The 17,798-nt window shown below is 33.0% G+C and overlaps 1 protein-coding gene across 4 annotated transcripts in view; it reads left to right on the top strand.

The window, feature by feature from the left end:
- The window catches only part of LOC145763597 (teneurin-3-like), a 28,101-nt gene that overhangs the window by 2,940 nt on the left and 7,363 nt on the right, over positions 1-17,798 (top strand). The window contains exons 1-22 of one of the 4 annotated variants that reach the window (XM_082575078.1): positions 3,611-3,846; positions 6,872-7,255; positions 8,637-8,746; positions 8,826-8,983; positions 9,266-9,567; positions 10,044-10,154; positions 10,504-10,682; positions 11,463-11,700; positions 11,809-11,910; positions 12,126-12,323; positions 12,539-12,739; positions 13,645-13,875; positions 14,049-14,198; positions 14,594-14,810; positions 14,954-15,073; positions 15,193-15,481; positions 15,660-15,927; positions 16,036-16,293; positions 16,532-16,683; positions 16,827-17,004; positions 17,242-17,450; positions 17,627-17,796. In XM_082575078.1, coding sequence (XP_082431204.1) covers positions 3,756-3,846; positions 6,872-7,255; positions 8,637-8,746; positions 8,826-8,983; positions 9,266-9,567; positions 10,044-10,154; positions 10,504-10,682; positions 11,463-11,700; positions 11,809-11,910; positions 12,126-12,323; positions 12,539-12,739; positions 13,645-13,875; positions 14,049-14,198; positions 14,594-14,810; positions 14,954-15,073; positions 15,193-15,481; positions 15,660-15,927; positions 16,036-16,293; positions 16,532-16,683; positions 16,827-17,004; positions 17,242-17,450; positions 17,627-17,796 — 4,316 coding nt within the window. In that variant the 5' untranslated portion in view covers positions 3,611-3,755. Of the gene's footprint in view, positions 1-3,610; positions 3,847-5,021; positions 5,281-6,871; positions 7,256-8,636; positions 8,747-8,825; positions 8,984-9,265; positions 9,568-10,043; positions 10,155-10,503; positions 10,683-11,462; positions 11,701-11,808; positions 11,911-12,125; positions 12,324-12,538; positions 12,740-13,644; positions 13,876-14,048; positions 14,199-14,593; positions 14,811-14,953; positions 15,074-15,192; positions 15,482-15,659; positions 15,928-16,035; positions 16,294-16,531; positions 16,684-16,826; positions 17,005-17,241; positions 17,451-17,626; positions 17,797-17,798 lie in introns of those variants that run through there. The other 3 variants (XM_082575077.1, XM_082575076.1, XM_082575079.1) reach the window with 3 other exon arrangements.

Genomic DNA, 17,798 nt, shown 5'->3' with positions numbered 1-17,798 from the left:
AAAAATGTTTTTTAATCAATTTCTTTTATAGATTTTAATAACAAAATTCCGCTTATTTTTGTTACCGTTAATTTTTCAGTTTGTAACGTAGTTTTAGACATTTTTTTTCTACATTCACACCTTTGTTAAGTTTATTACATATTTAAAGTCAAATTTGATCCAAAAAATACGTGTTTACGAAAATCGATTCGACGGGAATTCTATCGAGCATTCCCGGCAAATTACCGTTCAGTTTCCGGCGTTGCGTTCGCGACATTCCGTCTGATAAATGGGTCCCATTCAAAGGCAATAGCGGCAAATTATACATGTTTAGTGGAGTCTATTTGCAGTCTATAGCGTGCTGTTTCCCCAGTGATCGTTATTGTGTAATTTGAAAACTTTGAACCCTGTAATATGTATTGTGACAGCGGGACGTTACAATTGCAACAAATAGACTCGATTGTTAGAAGCTTTTAGTATGCAGTATTCTCAATAGGTTATAGAATATCGTGCCCTTACATTAAACTACTGGCACAAAACAACACATCAATCAAAAAAGTTGACCTTAAGTCGCATTGGGACCGCATATCGGCACAAATATTAGCTTAATATTAATATAAGCGAGGTGCATCGTATTTTATATAAGCTCTTTTTAATTTTTAATAAAAATCTTTTTAATAGAATTTTAAATCTAAAGCGTATTTTTTAACTTTATTTTTTAAACTTGGCATGTGCACTATACAATCGTTATTGCCTTGGATTTCATTATAATGCACTTAAGCAGGGTATCGATTAGTACAAGCCGTACTAATACAGCACACGGGAGTATATAGCTTATCCGAATCATGCGCTTTATTCCTAATCGTTTTCTAATTCATTAATAATAAGTGCATACAAGGCAATAGCAAATGTTCAAGACCAATTAGCTAGGAACAATGGTTAGACTTTCGTTAATTAGATGTGGTTAGACACAATTGCTTTTTATAGAACTTAAATCAGAGATTAGAATAATGCATTTGGCATATCATACATTACTATATTAAAAATGTTAGGCAACATATTACTGGCAAATAAAAAAAATTAATTTCAGAAAATGTTATGTTAATGACATGGGGTTTAGATATGTTTGCTTTCCTAAAAAGAAAACCGGATCTTTAAAACACACAAACAAGAACTTAAAATTTATTTTTTCTATTTTAATCCTATGTTGTCAGCATTGTTATTTTAGGTAAATTTCCCTGTGTATTGTTCCTTTTATAGAGTGACGATTTTTTCGGATTGTTTCGTTTATTGACCATGCAATTCACCCTGTATACAAAAAACTTTAACACTAGGGTGTAAACGGATAACTCGCAGATGTGATCATTCTGCAGCTGTACAGATAACGGGGAGAGGCGTTATTTTAATTCAATTCAAACGCAAGAGATTTATTTGCTGAATATAGAACAAAACGTGTCAGGAAAAGAAAAATGTGTCGGAGGCCATTTTGTTGTTTTTATATCGTGTATTTTTAATTTATGGCGAAAAAATAACAAAAAGGTACTCGCAGGGTTATATTTAAAGGTCGCGTGTTTTTTTATTTACTAATTAAAATAATTTCTGAACCAGATTTTAAAATATTTTTTATCTTTTTCGGTCGAATTACAACCGGCGTCCGATTTAAGTTGTTTGAGATTTTTAAGCTTAAAAAAGTCAATTATTTTGAGAATGTTAAGTGGTCTAATAACGTGCTCGCGGCTACCATCATGCGGAATTAATTAGCTTAAATTTAATTAAATGAAATCGCTAAGCCTTGGTCAGCGACTTTATTATGGCAACATCATTTTTAATAATTTTGGTAGAAAAGTATCGCTACAAAATGAAAATAGTAAAGGTTAGTAAGCACATGCGTTCAGCTAGCCACATCAAGGATTATTCTACATATACCTAAGGGAGAAAGGGTTAAGGTAATCCACTGTAAAAGATGCGCTCAAAATAAGAATAACAACAGATGTACTGTTATGTGACAAAAAAGTAAACCATATTTCCGAGCGATTTGTTATAGTGGTATGCATCTTTTATGTTAGTATCGCTATCAGCCTAATTGGTTTGCAATAAAAGGAAACGTAGTCTGTAGGAATTCCTTACATCCAGCATTGTGTTTGGACAAAGGGAACTCTGGTAACGAGTTTTTAACGTCCTAATTAATCTTTTATGGGGGAAATCACACCCACGGTAACTCGTTTGAACTTGAATAAAACGATTTGGCGATTAAATGGATTATTAAAATCGAGATAATTCATTTTCCGCTTTCAAAAGTAAAGGTCGCTCAAATTACAATTTTAAAAAACAAAAAAAATTAAATTTAACTAAAATCAAAACTAAAGCATGCGTTAAACCACCCTACCAGGTGTTAAAATATTGTTTAATTAGTTCTAAATAAGAGAGTTGTAGGGTAGGCTAAGACAATAAGACAAATAGATGATGATATATTATAATTTCTAGCTAAGCGAAGTCAGTATAACTGGAACCAATTAAGTTGTTATGAGAACTCATTATTGTCAGCACATTTTTATCGAAGTTACATATTTTTAAATTTGCAAATCGGTGTAAGCTTGATTAAAATTATCTTATCAGATTAAATAGAAGGAGTTAAAAGTTGATTCAGTCACATATAGATGGAAATATTGCACTGTACAAAATCTATAATGTTATTTGGGCCCGATGATTCTAGCAAGGCAGTTTCACTTAATTTTATTATTAAAGCTGCCATTTAAAGGGGGATTAACGATTTCCGCATAGGTTCAATGTCTTAAGGTATTTACCTATAGTTAATTTATGCGGCTGCGTAGCAGATTAAGGAATTAACTTTCACTGACTTGCCGAGCAGCTATCGGTACTTAAAAGAGTAGCCTCTTTAAATTCCCTGGGTTGTTCAAATTAGCATCAAAGCGAGAATAATACTCCAGCCTGTCCCATCGGGCCGTGATTGCTGTTAAGAGTGTCTATTCGCCTATCGGGCTATATGGTGCTAACACACATCGAAATTGCTTGACAATTTAATTAGAAGTTTAAGAGGTGGTGAAGATGCTTATTAACGAGTTATAGCTAAATTGGATTAAGGCGCGCAAGAGTTATATATAGACACGATTAAATGAAGTTTTATACAGCAAGGCACACTACGCAATTTAAGCTTCAAAAAAGGTTAACCAACAAAAAAATTATTGCAGATGACAGCTCAATTTTTTGGCAGAAATGTAGTTATAATACAGCGTGTCAATAACCAATAAGCTAAACCGTTCGTTCAGATTATAGGATTAGTCTAAAACCCCCCTAAAATTTACAATATACGCAGCGAAAAGACCACAACGTTAAGTACCTAAATTAAGTATATTAAATGCCTATTATGGCAATATACATGTATTCCACAACCAGGTGATACTGTAACGTGTTTATACCGTGTTATCATGCCATGGGTGATTATAAATAATGCGCGGTTACCAGGTATTTTGGTGCGTGTTAAATAACTTATTTCTCCCGTTGTGTTTTGTTTACAGAAGCGCGGATTAGCATTACCATTAACTTAACCTCTATCTAGCCTATCTCAATTAAGGATTTAATAACAACAATATTATTACTAATTTTCAAGATTTAAGATAACCAGATAAGAAAATGATTGGTTTATAATAAACCGTAAATATTTAAAAAATTTAAAACTTTGAGTGAAAATTGAAAAAATCTCGTTTTGGAGTAAGTTGCTCGATTAAGGCCGTTGAGCCACTCTGGAGTAGACACCTATGTTTCACGATATTATGAAAGTCGATCTACAGGACACCGCCGTGAGAGATCGAAAAAATATGACAAATTACACAGACACCCAATCATCTGGTAAGTTATTTAATTTATTTTTTAAAGGCAAATTCAAAATTTTTCGACATTATATTTTTGGGAAAAAATGCGACTTTACAGATCAGGTTCGTTCTTAGAAAAGACAAAATAACATTTTTCTAAGTAGAATAAAATTATTTATTTTTGATTTAAATCTTGAAAATTCGCTAACTTGAACGCTATCGGGTTTAAACAATATCGTGTGATAACGTTTTCTGTTTTGTGGTGCCTGTCTCTACATGAAAACATAGATTATTGATGAGTAGTATCAGTCGTAATATAACTTAAACCGTCGCACCTATTAAAGAAAGTATTTAATTGGAATGGATTAAATTATACGCAATCAAAAACCTGTGATGTATTGTTTTTATGGTGTTTTTGAGCTATTGGCAAACTAGACAATTTTCTGCTAAAAACACCGCTGAACAAAGTCTTTGTTTATTTGTTGTCCTAAAATGCTTACCTGTCCCGGTTTCTAGGAATCTGAACATTTTCCGCATGCCGTTTTTTACGAAAATTAGGTTTCTATTTATACTCTATGAAGACAGTGTTGTGTTATACGGGATTAGCGTGGCCGAGTGGCTTTAGTGCTCTATTAGCGTTTCTGGTTAGTGCAGATTAAAGAAGGCAATTTTCATGTCAAACACTCCATGTTTAAGTCCAAGCTTCATGGTGGCTTGTGTGATTAGGCCAAGCAAAACATTTATAGCAATTGATCACTTAAGTTTAACAAGTTTTGGCTTGCATTGACTGCAGCTCAAGCCTGAAAAGGTCGCCACATAGCTCTATGACGTCACACTTACTATCAATTTACAGACGACAGTTCAGTTGGCGACTTGCGAAGTTTTACTGAGACAGAAATAACAGCACTAATGTTAAACTGTCGCTAAGTGCAGTTACAAATTGGTTACAAATAGAAGCAGTTTAGGCAAAATGTGCCCTGTAGTTAATCGGCCAGACCTTTTTTTGTGACTTCACATAATTACTATCAAACAAAAAATAATATTGAGTGAAGTATATTTGTACACCTGTACTAAATTTAAAATGAAAGTTTTTCTGGTTTCGATACTATAGTTACAGGGTTTTAGTTATTACTAATTTGTTGAAGTACTAGAAATTAAATTATGGATTTCGTATTAAGGAATGACTTGTAAAGCTTAGGAATATTTAAAAGGCTTAACAAGCCATGTTAATTGATATCTCAAATAATGGATATTTTACCGTTGCGCGGCTCGGTTCGTTTAACAAACACCGGGGCCGAGAAATTGAATATCGTTCTGCGGCAGGAAAATCAACCTATAACCCGCAGAGTGAGCTTAGGGGTTAACGGTATCAGACCGCTGGATTTAATTGAAAATGAGCATAAGCGACTAAGATGGCGGCATAGTATGGCTATTCCGCCGCACGATGACTGTTTACAAGAAGAGGTCATAGGTAAACATTTTTGAGTTACAAATTTAATTTCAATTCGCTCCGAATTGTGGGAATCTTGATTTCTATCTCCAAAAAATTTCATGTTTACCAAAAAATATAGAAGACTAAAATGTAGAACCTAAAATTCTAAAAACATCCCCCAAATAAAAACAAGACAATTTTAAATCACAAATTTAATAAGGCAGATTACTTTACAATAAACATCATTTATTGCTAAAAAGGTTGATTTAAAAAAGCTAATATTGATTACAATTTCGTCGCATTATTATTTCGAAATCAATATATCGGTTAAATCAATATATCGGTTAAATCAATATAACTCGTGTTCTAATAAGCTTTTCGAGGTTCTTAAACCAAATAATATTATTTATAACTTTTGTATAGGGCCATACCAAAAAATACATTAATAGAAATATTTTGTTACATTTTGACCTTTAATTAACAAAAAGCACAACCAGTTTACGCATTTTTACAGTGTTTATGTAAATAACATAATGTTTATGCTCAACACTGTCGTTAATTTACATGTAAACAACCCGGTAATAAAGGTCAAAAATATAAACAAACAAGAACAAAAAATTAAAGTGTTATTGTTCAAAATTATGGGATTACCTTTCGCATTACAACCTAACATCGGTCATAATTTATAAAAATAATATTATTTTAGCCGACATTAAATCGAATTTATTCACCTAAATAAGTTTTAGCCTAGAGCTACTTTAAGTACACGCGTATCAGATGTGAAGTCACTGGCGCGTGAAGGGCCTAATATGATGCATTCCTATCAACAGACTTGAAAATTCTCAGAGATATTTTGTTATGACGTTTGGGTTACACACCATGACATTATAGTTAAACACAGTAGTATTTTGTTTTACACCCTATTTTTGATTTCTTTGTTTCAAATTATTTTTGTTCTCCCTGCGCACCATAGTTTTTGAGTGTAAACGTAATTAAGATTTACAATATTTAAACAGTTGCCTTTTTAAATACTTCAATATTTATACTTTCATAACATTTTAACTTCTGAATGTGCAAAAAAATAAAAAAACTTACTTAACCAAACCACGCTAACTTAAATGTGTTGCTAGTGATTAAGTTAATTTAATTAAGGCAAACCAAGTCAAATGCATGTTTACTTTGGCCTTACTTTACTTAAAAGTGGCACCACGTGACCCATTGGCATAACACTCATAACTTAAAAAAAAATTATACAATAACAATATCTAATATTTTTGGTATATTTAACTTTAACATTTATAAAGTCGTTTTAAATGTTAATCCAGCCAGGAAATGTAAATTCTATTCTGTATGTTGGCATTTTATTGTTTAACATTTATGTCAGCAACCAAACCTTGATTTTGTGCAATGATAAAGTTTAACAAAGTCACGTTTGTGCCTCTGTGTAACTTTTTAGATGTATATTCTATTTTTAAGAATTTTTATTAGTTTATGTAACGCTAAATAGTTAGATAGGTGATGTTACACCCTTAGTTGACATGCTTTATGTTAACAAAATATGCCTTTTTTGTTCTTTGTTAGTAAATTAGATATGGCGCCTTTGTATTAAATTTTTGCTTACTATTTTTAGGCGTTTCATCCACTGACACCCATCGATCATCGGTCAGGTACGAACCGGTCAGCGGAGAACCTTCCGCTTTCACCCCAACCAACATAATCCCTCACGTTCACAACCACCACAAGTTGTTGGGAAGCCGCTCGGACTCTATGCACAGCCAAACGGGCGATTCGGAAAGCGACCCCGACGAAATAGACGATAACATACGCGATTTAAACCATAGCGGGTCAGTGCTAAACGCACGTGAGAATGATAAAAGCTTAAGTGCTCAAAGGCGAATGTCCTCCCCCGTTTTGGATCACAGAACGCCACAACTTGGCAGTCAATTTGTATCCAGAAGGGGCTCCAGTTACCTTCTTACCGGTAACTCAGCAAATCTACACCCTTCTAAACAAGGTAAAATATTGTACTCGTATTTTGACACTGAACCCCGGTATTGTATTTCGCCATATTGTCCGCGCGGAACAATGTTTTATGACAAGATAACAGCCACGTCTAAATTAATCCCTCATTATTGCACTTGTGTTGGTAAACAATCGCGCATTGTTTTGTCGACGTAATAAGGATTAGCAATTACGCGAGTCCAGTTGTTTGATGTAAATATTATGTCTCTCTTAAAAATTGGCATGTTTTTGTGGCGCCATATGCTCTGGACACTACTAGACCGCTCTAGGGCAGAGTCAGTAGCGTCCAATTAACCGTCTACCTGTAGAAGAGAGAGAAAAATAAAGATAAAACCCGATATCTGCACGACCCCGAGTCGGGATTGGTAATGATTGATCGGGATGGAGATAGATGTCACTCGTTCTAGCCTTTGGCTGCCTACTGAGCGTAGCCTTAGCCTTAGCGAGGCTTTACTTCCAATTTATCTATCTCTCACTTCTGTGATTGATCGGAAAAAGGGGGTAATTCGGCACACACGCCGCACGGCCTTACCACTTTCATACCCAAACCTTAGTTTGCTAAGCGATTAACTAGCTAGTTGAGCTGTTTTCACCATGCTAGTCTAAACCGTGATTCTAGTGCGGTTTAAAAACGTCCAGTTAGGCTAGGGTCTGAGCAGTTTGCGTCGAAGGAAACCGTTTCTTTATTATAGATTACTTTTTCCGGTCGCGAACGGTCGGTAATTCTTTTAGTAAAGAATATTATTCGCCAAAGAATTTCTTTGAACGTAATCCCCAACAATTTAAAAATGACTCTGAAAGAAACATAATTTGCACCATTTTATTTTTAAAATATAACGTTATTCGTTTTGTTTTGACTTCGTCAAAAAAACATCTTAATTTAACATTTTGCCGACGTTTTGATTGAACTTAAACATAAGAGCGATTCAAAAGGTTTATGTAACAAATTATACTTAATTAAGTTATAAAATATCAGGTAGAGGCCAAAGCAAACACAAGTAAACACTTCAACGATTTGACAGAAGAGAAAATAAGTGAACGCCATTAAAAGTTTCAGAGTTTTAGGTTACCGAGCTTGCGAAGCATAAAACGGATAATTTCAACCTAAAAAACACTTGCTAAGTAAAGTAAAAACAATCTGTTAACCACATTTTACTTAAACCAAAACTCTTTTTTTTATGTTTAGCTGGAAAAAATTATTCCCTTAAAAAGTTTTGTTTTTTTGCAGAATTTTTTTTAAATTTTAACACCAATGCACCAAAATGACTAACAAATCTTAAAACTTCAAAAAAAATAAGCATTTACATATATTAACTATAACTGGTACTTGTACGAAACCAAATTTATATTAAGCCTTCGTTTTTTACTTTTAGGGCCCCACAATCACCTTCCAAGAATGGGTACAGGGGCAGTACCTCCTTCAATGTTAACTGCCCAATCTTCAAACCACGTTTCAACACCCATGTACGACCAACAACATAACGTAAGCAATTTTATAAAACAATTTTATTTTTTTAAGAACTTAAAAATGTCTTAATCAAAGTTTTCACATTTGTTTTCAGAATAATTCAAAATCGGTTATGACGTCACGAGTATCCGGTTCTCTCCCGATAGACAACAGCAAATACGACCCAGTTGTAACAACCACCCTCAAACCAACATACGAGGTCGACGAAACTGGTTTATGGAGTTTTAGTAGAGGGCTAGATGGTGATAGCAGGTAACCATTGCTGTATATTATAATTCCCAAAGTTACATCTTGCTTATATTATGACGTCATACATTATTTAAAGGCGATTGTAAGAATTTAAGGGTCGTAAGACGGGGGTCATGGCGCCAATGATTGGGTGTAATAGGGATTAGCACCAAAAATTATATGGCGCTACCCTGTTTGTTAAACTCTTTATAAACCCTAGTTAAAACGAGCTCTTTCGCTGGCAATTTTTACGAATTAAATATGTGAATTTTACGCACCACGTGCTAATAAAAATTCAATTAATAGGGCGACATACGGTGGCGGTTACACGCCCGGTATCCCTACGTCATCATTATCCCATGGCACCGCGGTTCCGGCGGGGCAGGTCAACAACACCGCTACCCGGTTCATGAACAAGAAACCGACGTTTGTGACCGGTAGACACGGGTTCGATTCCCACCACCACCATAGGCGAGAATCGAGACAATACGAAGGAAATTTAAAGAAATTTCGACAGAACTGCTGGCGGAAAATTTCGTGGAAATGTGCTGCTTTAACTTTTATAGTGTTTACCGTTTTACTTTTGGCCCTGGTGGCTTATTTTTTAGGTAAGTAAGTAGACCTTATTTGTATTTTTTATTGATGTAAAGTATATGTAAAGAATTTTTCTGGTATATACAAAGAATTCCGATTATATAAACCTTAATTTCGTTTTAATTAAAAAATATCCATTTTCGGTTTTATCGGTTTAAAAATCGACATAAACACAGTTTGAAATAAAATTCCTGGTTTAACTGTTGGGTGTACCAACAGATAATCTGAATATAATAAACGATTTGTTTTGCTTAACGAGTATAACCGATGTCGTGCCTGTATAAGCTAATAATATCCAGTTTTTCTCACACGGTAAAATTGAATAAAACCTAGGTCAAAAAGTCACAAAAAACGTTTTGGTATTTTATGCAAAACACTTTAAAAATGTAATTAATTATTACTTAGACCTGATAATTGAAATACCTGTTGACCATTTCAGCAAAAAATTGACAGTTTAACTAGGTAATTTAATATAAATTTTATGATTTAGTTTTAACAATGAATGTGCCTATTTATCAAGAAGAAATACCAAATACGACGCAGTGTATAACTAGTTCAATTACCAGTTCGCAGCTGACTCCGGATAGCGACAAAAACGAAGGTAATCCGAAAAAATATAACGTAATTACATGTTTAAAGGTGCTGCCATAGGAAACTGTCGATTATATTTAGTTATGATTTGTCGATTTTAAAGTTTAAACCTGCCTTATATGGAAATACTTCATTGGCGGTTTTAGTTAAACCTTACAGACGATGTTCTTTTAAATATGATTGATTTAAAATAAAGGATAGGTTTTCGAATTTAAATTAATTAAGCGAATCGTTATGTTGGCTGTTATTCTATCTAATTAATATTAAGATTTGTGCGCTTTTTAAACGCCTATCAAACAAAATCCTATATCCGAATAAGGTTTTTTCTGACATTTTATAAAATAACGTTTATATCCTAGCTCCACCTACAGAGTTACAACTAAAACGGAGTACAGTAATGCAAGTGCCACCTTCTACGTTTAAGCGGATGTCAATACATGTGGAAGAACCAACACATTTTAAATTTAATTGTTCGGTTAGTCCAAGTGCCGAAATGGCTGTATATGGACGTAAGGGACTGAACCCTTCACATACTAAGGTAATATTAATGTTTATAAACAAAGTTTTGTGTAGCATGTTGGGTATCATGGTATTGCAAATATAATTTTTTTTTTGAATTTTATATACGAACCAAAATTTCTCCTTGTATGGTAATATTAGGTTATTTGGAAATTTAAAAATTTACGGGCAGTAATTTTTTCGACAAAGTCATAAAATTGAATTTTAATGAAGCGGTGTTTATAAAATACGATATCCCTAATGCGCTAATAATCGCACGGCAAATATCGTAACAAAGAATTTCCTATTATAATGACCCTATAATGACCAGTTAAATTCGAACAAGATTATAACCCATGGACATTAAGACCACCATTAAAATTTGTCAGCGTTTAGGGTTCACTAAATGCTAAGGTTCAAAAGTCTGCAGTTATTTCAAGTAAAGGTTATATACACTTGTGTATAAACGCCCGTTGCAATACCAACGTTTGGGAGCTAATGCAAATGAACCGTTAAGTGTAAATAAAAATGTTAATTTCGCTGTTTAGGTAACGAACATGACATTTAAAAAGTCGAGACTTTTATTAAAATATTTGAAACGCAATATTTTATTTCTATAATTGATTCTCGGGTGGTTATGTTGTATTTTTATAAAAATTATAGGTGTTTAGCTTTGCCTGGCATTATATGCGCGGTAAATTTATTTAGGCATTCAATTAAGCACTAGTGGCATTATATAAACCTAAAAGTGTAATTAATATAAACCTTAAAACTTACTTAACTCTTCTGGAAAATAAATTTTGACATTTTTATTTTGTAGTTCGATTTTTTCGAAAAAATCGACGGCAACGCGTTACCGAGTGCACGCAAATCTCAAACCTCTTTATTAACGCTGACGTCAACAAAGAAGAACACGTCACGCCGACGACGTAGTGTGACGTCAGAGCCGTTGGTTAACACTGGGTTCGTGGAGTATTTAGAGCCAGGTGTGTGGCACTTAGCTGTGTTTAACGACGGCGAAAATGATCAAGTATTCCAAGTTCTCACCTCAGTATCAAGTAAGGAATATTGCTGTAGTTTATTCGCCATTTTAATTTTAATTTTCAATAAATTCTGAAATAAATATTGTATTTTGGTCTTAATTTTTTTTTGTTGTGACATTTTAGAAGGACTATCACATTGCCCAAACAAATGTAGCGGGAACGGAGATTGTGGAAATGGAATTTGTAAATGTTTTCCTGGATTTCAGGGCTTGGATTGCTCACAAGGTGGGGCTAATAAAAACTCATTTATTTAAAACAATATATTTCCCCCTAACAATAAAAATTATTTTGTGATAATATTTTGCATTATAAATAAAATTGAAAAATTTATTTACCTATGCAATGGCACAAATATTTAGATATATAAGCATACTAAAAAATAAATATTTTGTGAAAAAATCAATCAAGCCCAAAATTAATAAAAAAATATTTGAATTTAGTTTCATGCTCTGTTACTTGCCGGGGTAATGGCATTTACGCCCATGGAAGATGTGTTTGTTTCTCGGGGTGGAAAGGGGTAGAGTGTGCGACCCCATCTGATAAATGTGTGGACCCCCTTTGTAGTGGTCGGGGTACTTGTGATCAGAATGGGGATTGTGTTTGTCGAGCTGGGTTTAAAGGGGAAATTTGTGAGGATGGTGAGTTAAAATTGTTACTGAATCGTATTAAGAAATTAAATAAACTTAATTTAATTCTTTCCCCAAAATTTCATATTCATAACAAATCTTAAAATTATTTGATGTTTTTTTAGCTGTTAAAAAAGTTTTAACTCGATAAGAACCCAACAAAATTTTTATGAAAGGATTTTTGAAAAAAAAAATGATTATAAAAAATAAATTTTTATTTTTTGTAGTTGATTGTTTTGACCCAACTTGTTCTGGCCATGGCATATGTTCCAGTGGACAATGTCGTTGTAATAGGGGTTGGAAGGGAACTTTGTGTGACCTAACCGATGATACTTGTTTAGTTAATTGTAATGGAAAAGGAAATTATGATCAGATGACACAATCTTGCATATGTGAAACTGGTTGGGGAGGTTTAGACTGTGAAATCGGTAAGTTCTTAAAAATATTTTGATTTTCAATAACTCCTGGGCTAGGTAGTTAAGAATTTTTTCAAATATGATTTTTATAGTTTTGTTCATAGAACTAACAAATAGTGTGGTATAATCTTTAAAAATACTTTGTGTTTTTGGCACCCATATCCGCATTAAAATGACATTGAAATATGAATGTATTCATTATTCATTTTGTGGTTCTGTAATATTATAAATTTTGATTGCGACTAAGATAATAAGGTTTACTGTGAGCCTTCTTAGAATACAATAATGTGATTGAAGTACAAGGAATTTATAAATAATTGATCAAAATTATTGTATTCCGATCTAATCTATAATTTGATAAAAAATGTTTATTGCATGGATATCATTTAGAAAGGAAATCAAAAAAGAAAGTTTAAATTAGCTTAGAAGTTTTTGTAGTGAATTAACCAAAATCATACAATTATACTAACATTTTCGGTTTTAAGAAACTTTTTTATGTTAAGCATGTTTTAAGTTTTTTTTAGAATTTTGATTAGTTTTTTTTTTATTCAAAAAATGTTCGTAAAAAAACAAATTTTGAATTTCTTTTCTTTTTATTTTCTTTTTGCTTGCCGTGTTCTTAACCCAACAAACATTTGATGTGGTTTTTGTGTGTCTTGCCTGACCTATGTGACATCATTACGTCGTCATAACAACACGTGAATGTCTTAACCAATCATCATCGATTCTACATCGCACGGTTTTGTAAACTGTATCTTTTTCGGTTGTTTTCACATGTTTCTTGTTAAACAATATATAATTTAATTTATTTTTCAAACCGTTAATTTAATTTTGGCCTTGCATATTTAATTTTACATTATTTATAATTCCACATCATTAATATCCAAAAATTATGTAACTTAAAACACAAAAATCAGATCTTGACCTAACCACAAGTCTAACCCCTGTTCCTACTTTAGCAACTTGTAGACCAACTTGTCATCCAGAAAATGGTATTTGTGTTGATGGTACTTGTCGATGTAATGACGGATGGACTGGCGATGCCTGTGACACACGCCAGTGCCATGAAAAGTGCCTGGCACACGGCATGTGCAGCAGTGGCACATGCATTTGTAAGCCAGGGTGGAATGGAGACTTGTGCACATTTGGTAAATGTTAAGAGTATTTTTTTCTGGTTATTAAAGAAATTTTTATTATCATTTTTGTTTTAAATTTATGATTATGTACTTTATAAAAAAAATTTTGGATAATAACAAATTTTCAGTTTGTTAGATTAATGAATCTTTGATAACAGAAACATTAAACCAAAAACTTGTCTTAGATGGATGTCCCAACAGTTGTTCTAGCAAGGGAAATTGTGTCCTAGACTCAAATGGTGATTACTATTGTGCATGTAGAACGGGATGGAAGGGGGAGCAATGCAACATTCAAGTTGAAACACAATGCACAGATGGAAGGGATAACGACCAAGGTAAGTTAAAGTAGTCAAGCTAAAATTTTACTATCAAGTCCAAGGCATAAACAACTGAAAAAATAAACGGTTTAAAAGGTCACGAATTTATTTTTAAATGTTGTCAATATTTAGAATTTATCCACCTTTAAACCTCTGTGTGTGGTATTTACACTAAAGGATTAAATCTAATCTAGGTTAAACATTGGTAATATCCTTTCTCCTGACCATTAGAATTAGATTAAGATTTAAATCCAATTTGCTTATAACAGGACTTTATAAAAGCCCAGCAAGACTTAAAGGCAAATCTCGTAGTTTCCTAGTAACACAAATAATAAAAATAGAATTTAATATAAAATCATGATTTTCTTGAAATCGGCATAATATTTTTTAGTAATTTAATTTTTTCATTTTAGACACTCTGACAGATTGTCAAGATCCTGATTGTTGTTCACATCGAGCTTGTGGACACAGTTCACAATGTAGAGGAGGACTTGATCCAATCTCAGAGATCTCTCGCATCCATGGACATACTCCAATTTCCTGTACATCTTCATTCTTAGATAGAGTTAAATTTTTAATGCACAGAAATGGAGTTCAAAAGAATGTGAATACCAACAAAATAGTAGCAAGGTAAAATATTTTTAAACCTTTTTTCCTTTTAAAAAAATTCTTACTTTTAGACTAAGCCATTTATTTATGGAAGATTAAAAATAATATAAATAATAGTATTTTTTCATAAAAAATGATTAATTCTAAATCTGATTTTTTCACAGAAGAGCAAGTGTTGTAAGAGGACGAGTAATGACTTTTGATGGCTCACCACTCATCGGAGTCCAAGTTCAAATTGAGTCAAACTCAATATATGGAAGCACTAAAACTAGAGCTGATGGATGGTAAGACTAATTCTTTTAACTCAGTTTAAGTTTTTGTGAGAAAAAATATTGTAAAAACAAAACATGAGTTAAAAATATAAACTATTACCAAGATAAAAATTGTTTTTTTGCTTTTCAAGGTATGACATGATAGTTAATGGAGGTGGCTCACTTACAATCATGTTTCGTCGGACTTCATTTATCACAACCCGTGCCACTGTTTCAGTGCCATGGAATGAGTTTGTAATTGTCGAACCCACAATTATGCTAACCCCAAGTCAACCCGCTAACCCATTTGGCCTCGCAAGTTCGACTAAATGTGATATCAGTTTATTACCTTTACCTACTTCTTCGATTTTGATTAGTTCAGTGAGGGCATATACTGGAGGTGCTTGTTCAGAGAGAGGGTCTCTTATTACAGAAATTCAGGTGAAATTAGTTATTTTTTTAGACTAATATTGTAATTTGTAACATATAAACATTTTTAGATCAATATAAAATAGTTGAAGGCACTGCCTGCTTTTTTCTTTTAAATCAAAACTGCAAAAAATCATTATTATTTTGTGATATTTTTGCCACTGTCTTAATAACTTCTTTTAAATTTTAGGCCATCAGAGAGTCAATACCTTTACCTACAACCCAAACATCATTGGTTTATTTAAGTAGTAGATCAAAGGGTTATCAATCCACCATTTTGGTCTCTCTTATTAAAGGCGAAAAGTTGGCAAATTTAAGACAAGTTCATTTGAAAGTAATTATCCAAGGAATGATTTTTGAGAAAAAATTTGAGCCAATCTCAGAGTTTCAATACACATTTCAGTGGGACAGAAATGATATTTATGGACAAAAAGTGTATGGAAAAGTATATGCTAAAGGTAAGAAATGTAAAATTAAAATGTTTGATACATCTTAATGTATTTTGTTCGTATTATTTAAATCATAACTAGAATAATATCAAAATTTTAAGTATTATGTTTTTTTAGTGCTGGTTGGATATGAATACGAATCATGCAATGATGTTATATGGAAGACCCATTTAGTTCAAATAACAGGTCATGACCCCTCACAGCGCGATTCGATTGGTGGATGGACGCTGGACATACACAACCGATATTTCCCAGAAAAAGGAACAGTTTATTTGGGTACTGGTGGACAAATGAATTTAAATGAACAACCTCCTATGATTTCAACTGTAATGGGAAACGGAATGACAAGGCATGGCTCATGTGAAAGATGTAACGGTAAATTTAAATGCTCTAAGCTAGTAAAGTATAAGTAAGCAAATATGTTTAAAAAAGTGACAAAAATAATTAAATTTTTAACAGTTGTTAGAATGTTTTGCAAAATATAGTTAAAATTTGATATGATTCGTTTTAGCTTAAAAAGTGACGTATGGCAAAAATTGGTAATAATTTATGTTTTAAATGTCTGATTTCAATTACATAATTTCTCTAATAAAACATATGTTTAACCCTGTAGGACCAGCAATATCATCAAAAGTTATGTCGCCAGTAGCGTTAGCAAGCGACTCGCAAGGAAATGTTTACGTGGGCGACCATAACTTTATCAGAAAAATGGACACTACAGGAAATGTAACAAACTTGTACACCATGCGAAATCCGCCAGCCAAAGTAATACCAAAGTTTCAAACATACTATATAATACACAAATTAAAATCTAATAGCAATATATATATATCTATGTTAAGGTATTGCGGATGGCAAAGCAAGATTTACGTTTTTCACTAACAAAATGTTTTTTTGTGTGTTTTTAGTATTACATGACTGTTAACCCGGTTAGCGGAGGTTTGTTATATTTTTCGCACCCGACCGAAAGAAGAATTTACAAGTTACTCGATATGAATATGTCACGTGGTGGTACGTCACGTGACTGGGCGAGCAACGCGGTGGTCGTAGTGGGCAGCGGGGAGGCTTGTTATCCTTTACAACAAGGTAAGCTTAATTCTTTTTTACGCGCGGTAACATATTGTGCGCGTATTTTTATCTTTCTCGTTCTGCATTTGAAACATTTCAAATTTACGATTGAAATAACTTTTTTGCAAAGCTATTAATAATACTTCGTCAAAATTCACACATTTGTCCTTCCTTAAATCACAAGTATATCCAGTATATTTATACAACTTATATACACAACGGCAAAATCAAGACCTTTTACTTACTTTTACGCAGATCAATGTGGAGACGGTGGCCCAGCCATATCAGCTCGTTTAACTGTACCCAAAGGACTAGCAATCGATAAAAATGGTCGACTTTATTTCGTGGATGGCACCCGGATTCGAACCGTAGACCCCGACACCGGAGTTGTTGAGACGTTTGTGGATAGTTTGATGTCGGACAGCAGACCCCTGTTATGTAAAGGAAGCATGAGTTTGAAACAAGTAATTTTATTTAAAAAAATTAAATACATTTTGTAATATAAAACGAAATATCATGCAAAAGTTAGGCAGAAATGGCATTTTTTAAATTTTTTTATGCATTTTAAATGTTTTTTTAAATATTTTGATTTATTTTTATGCAATTTAATTGATTTTAAAATATTTTGATTTTTTTTCAGCTTGAGCTTAATTATCCAACCGATTTGGCGATCAGTCAGGTAGATGGAAATTTATATGTTTTGGACGAAGATGTCGTAATTAAAATTGACGTCATCAACGAGCAAGTAACATTGGTGGCAGGGGTGCCAGTACAATGTGCCAGAGTGGCTAAAAAGCACCCGGACAATCGGT

Source organism: Corella eumyota, chromosome 1, assembly GCF_963082875.1.
Source record: "Corella eumyota chromosome 1, kaCorEumy4.1, whole genome shotgun sequence".
Classification (NCBI taxonomy): domain Eukaryota; kingdom Metazoa; phylum Chordata; class Ascidiacea; order Phlebobranchia; family Corellidae; genus Corella; species Corella eumyota.
The sequence above is the reverse complement of the archived record's forward strand: the minus strand, read 5'-3'. Positions and strand labels throughout refer to the sequence as shown.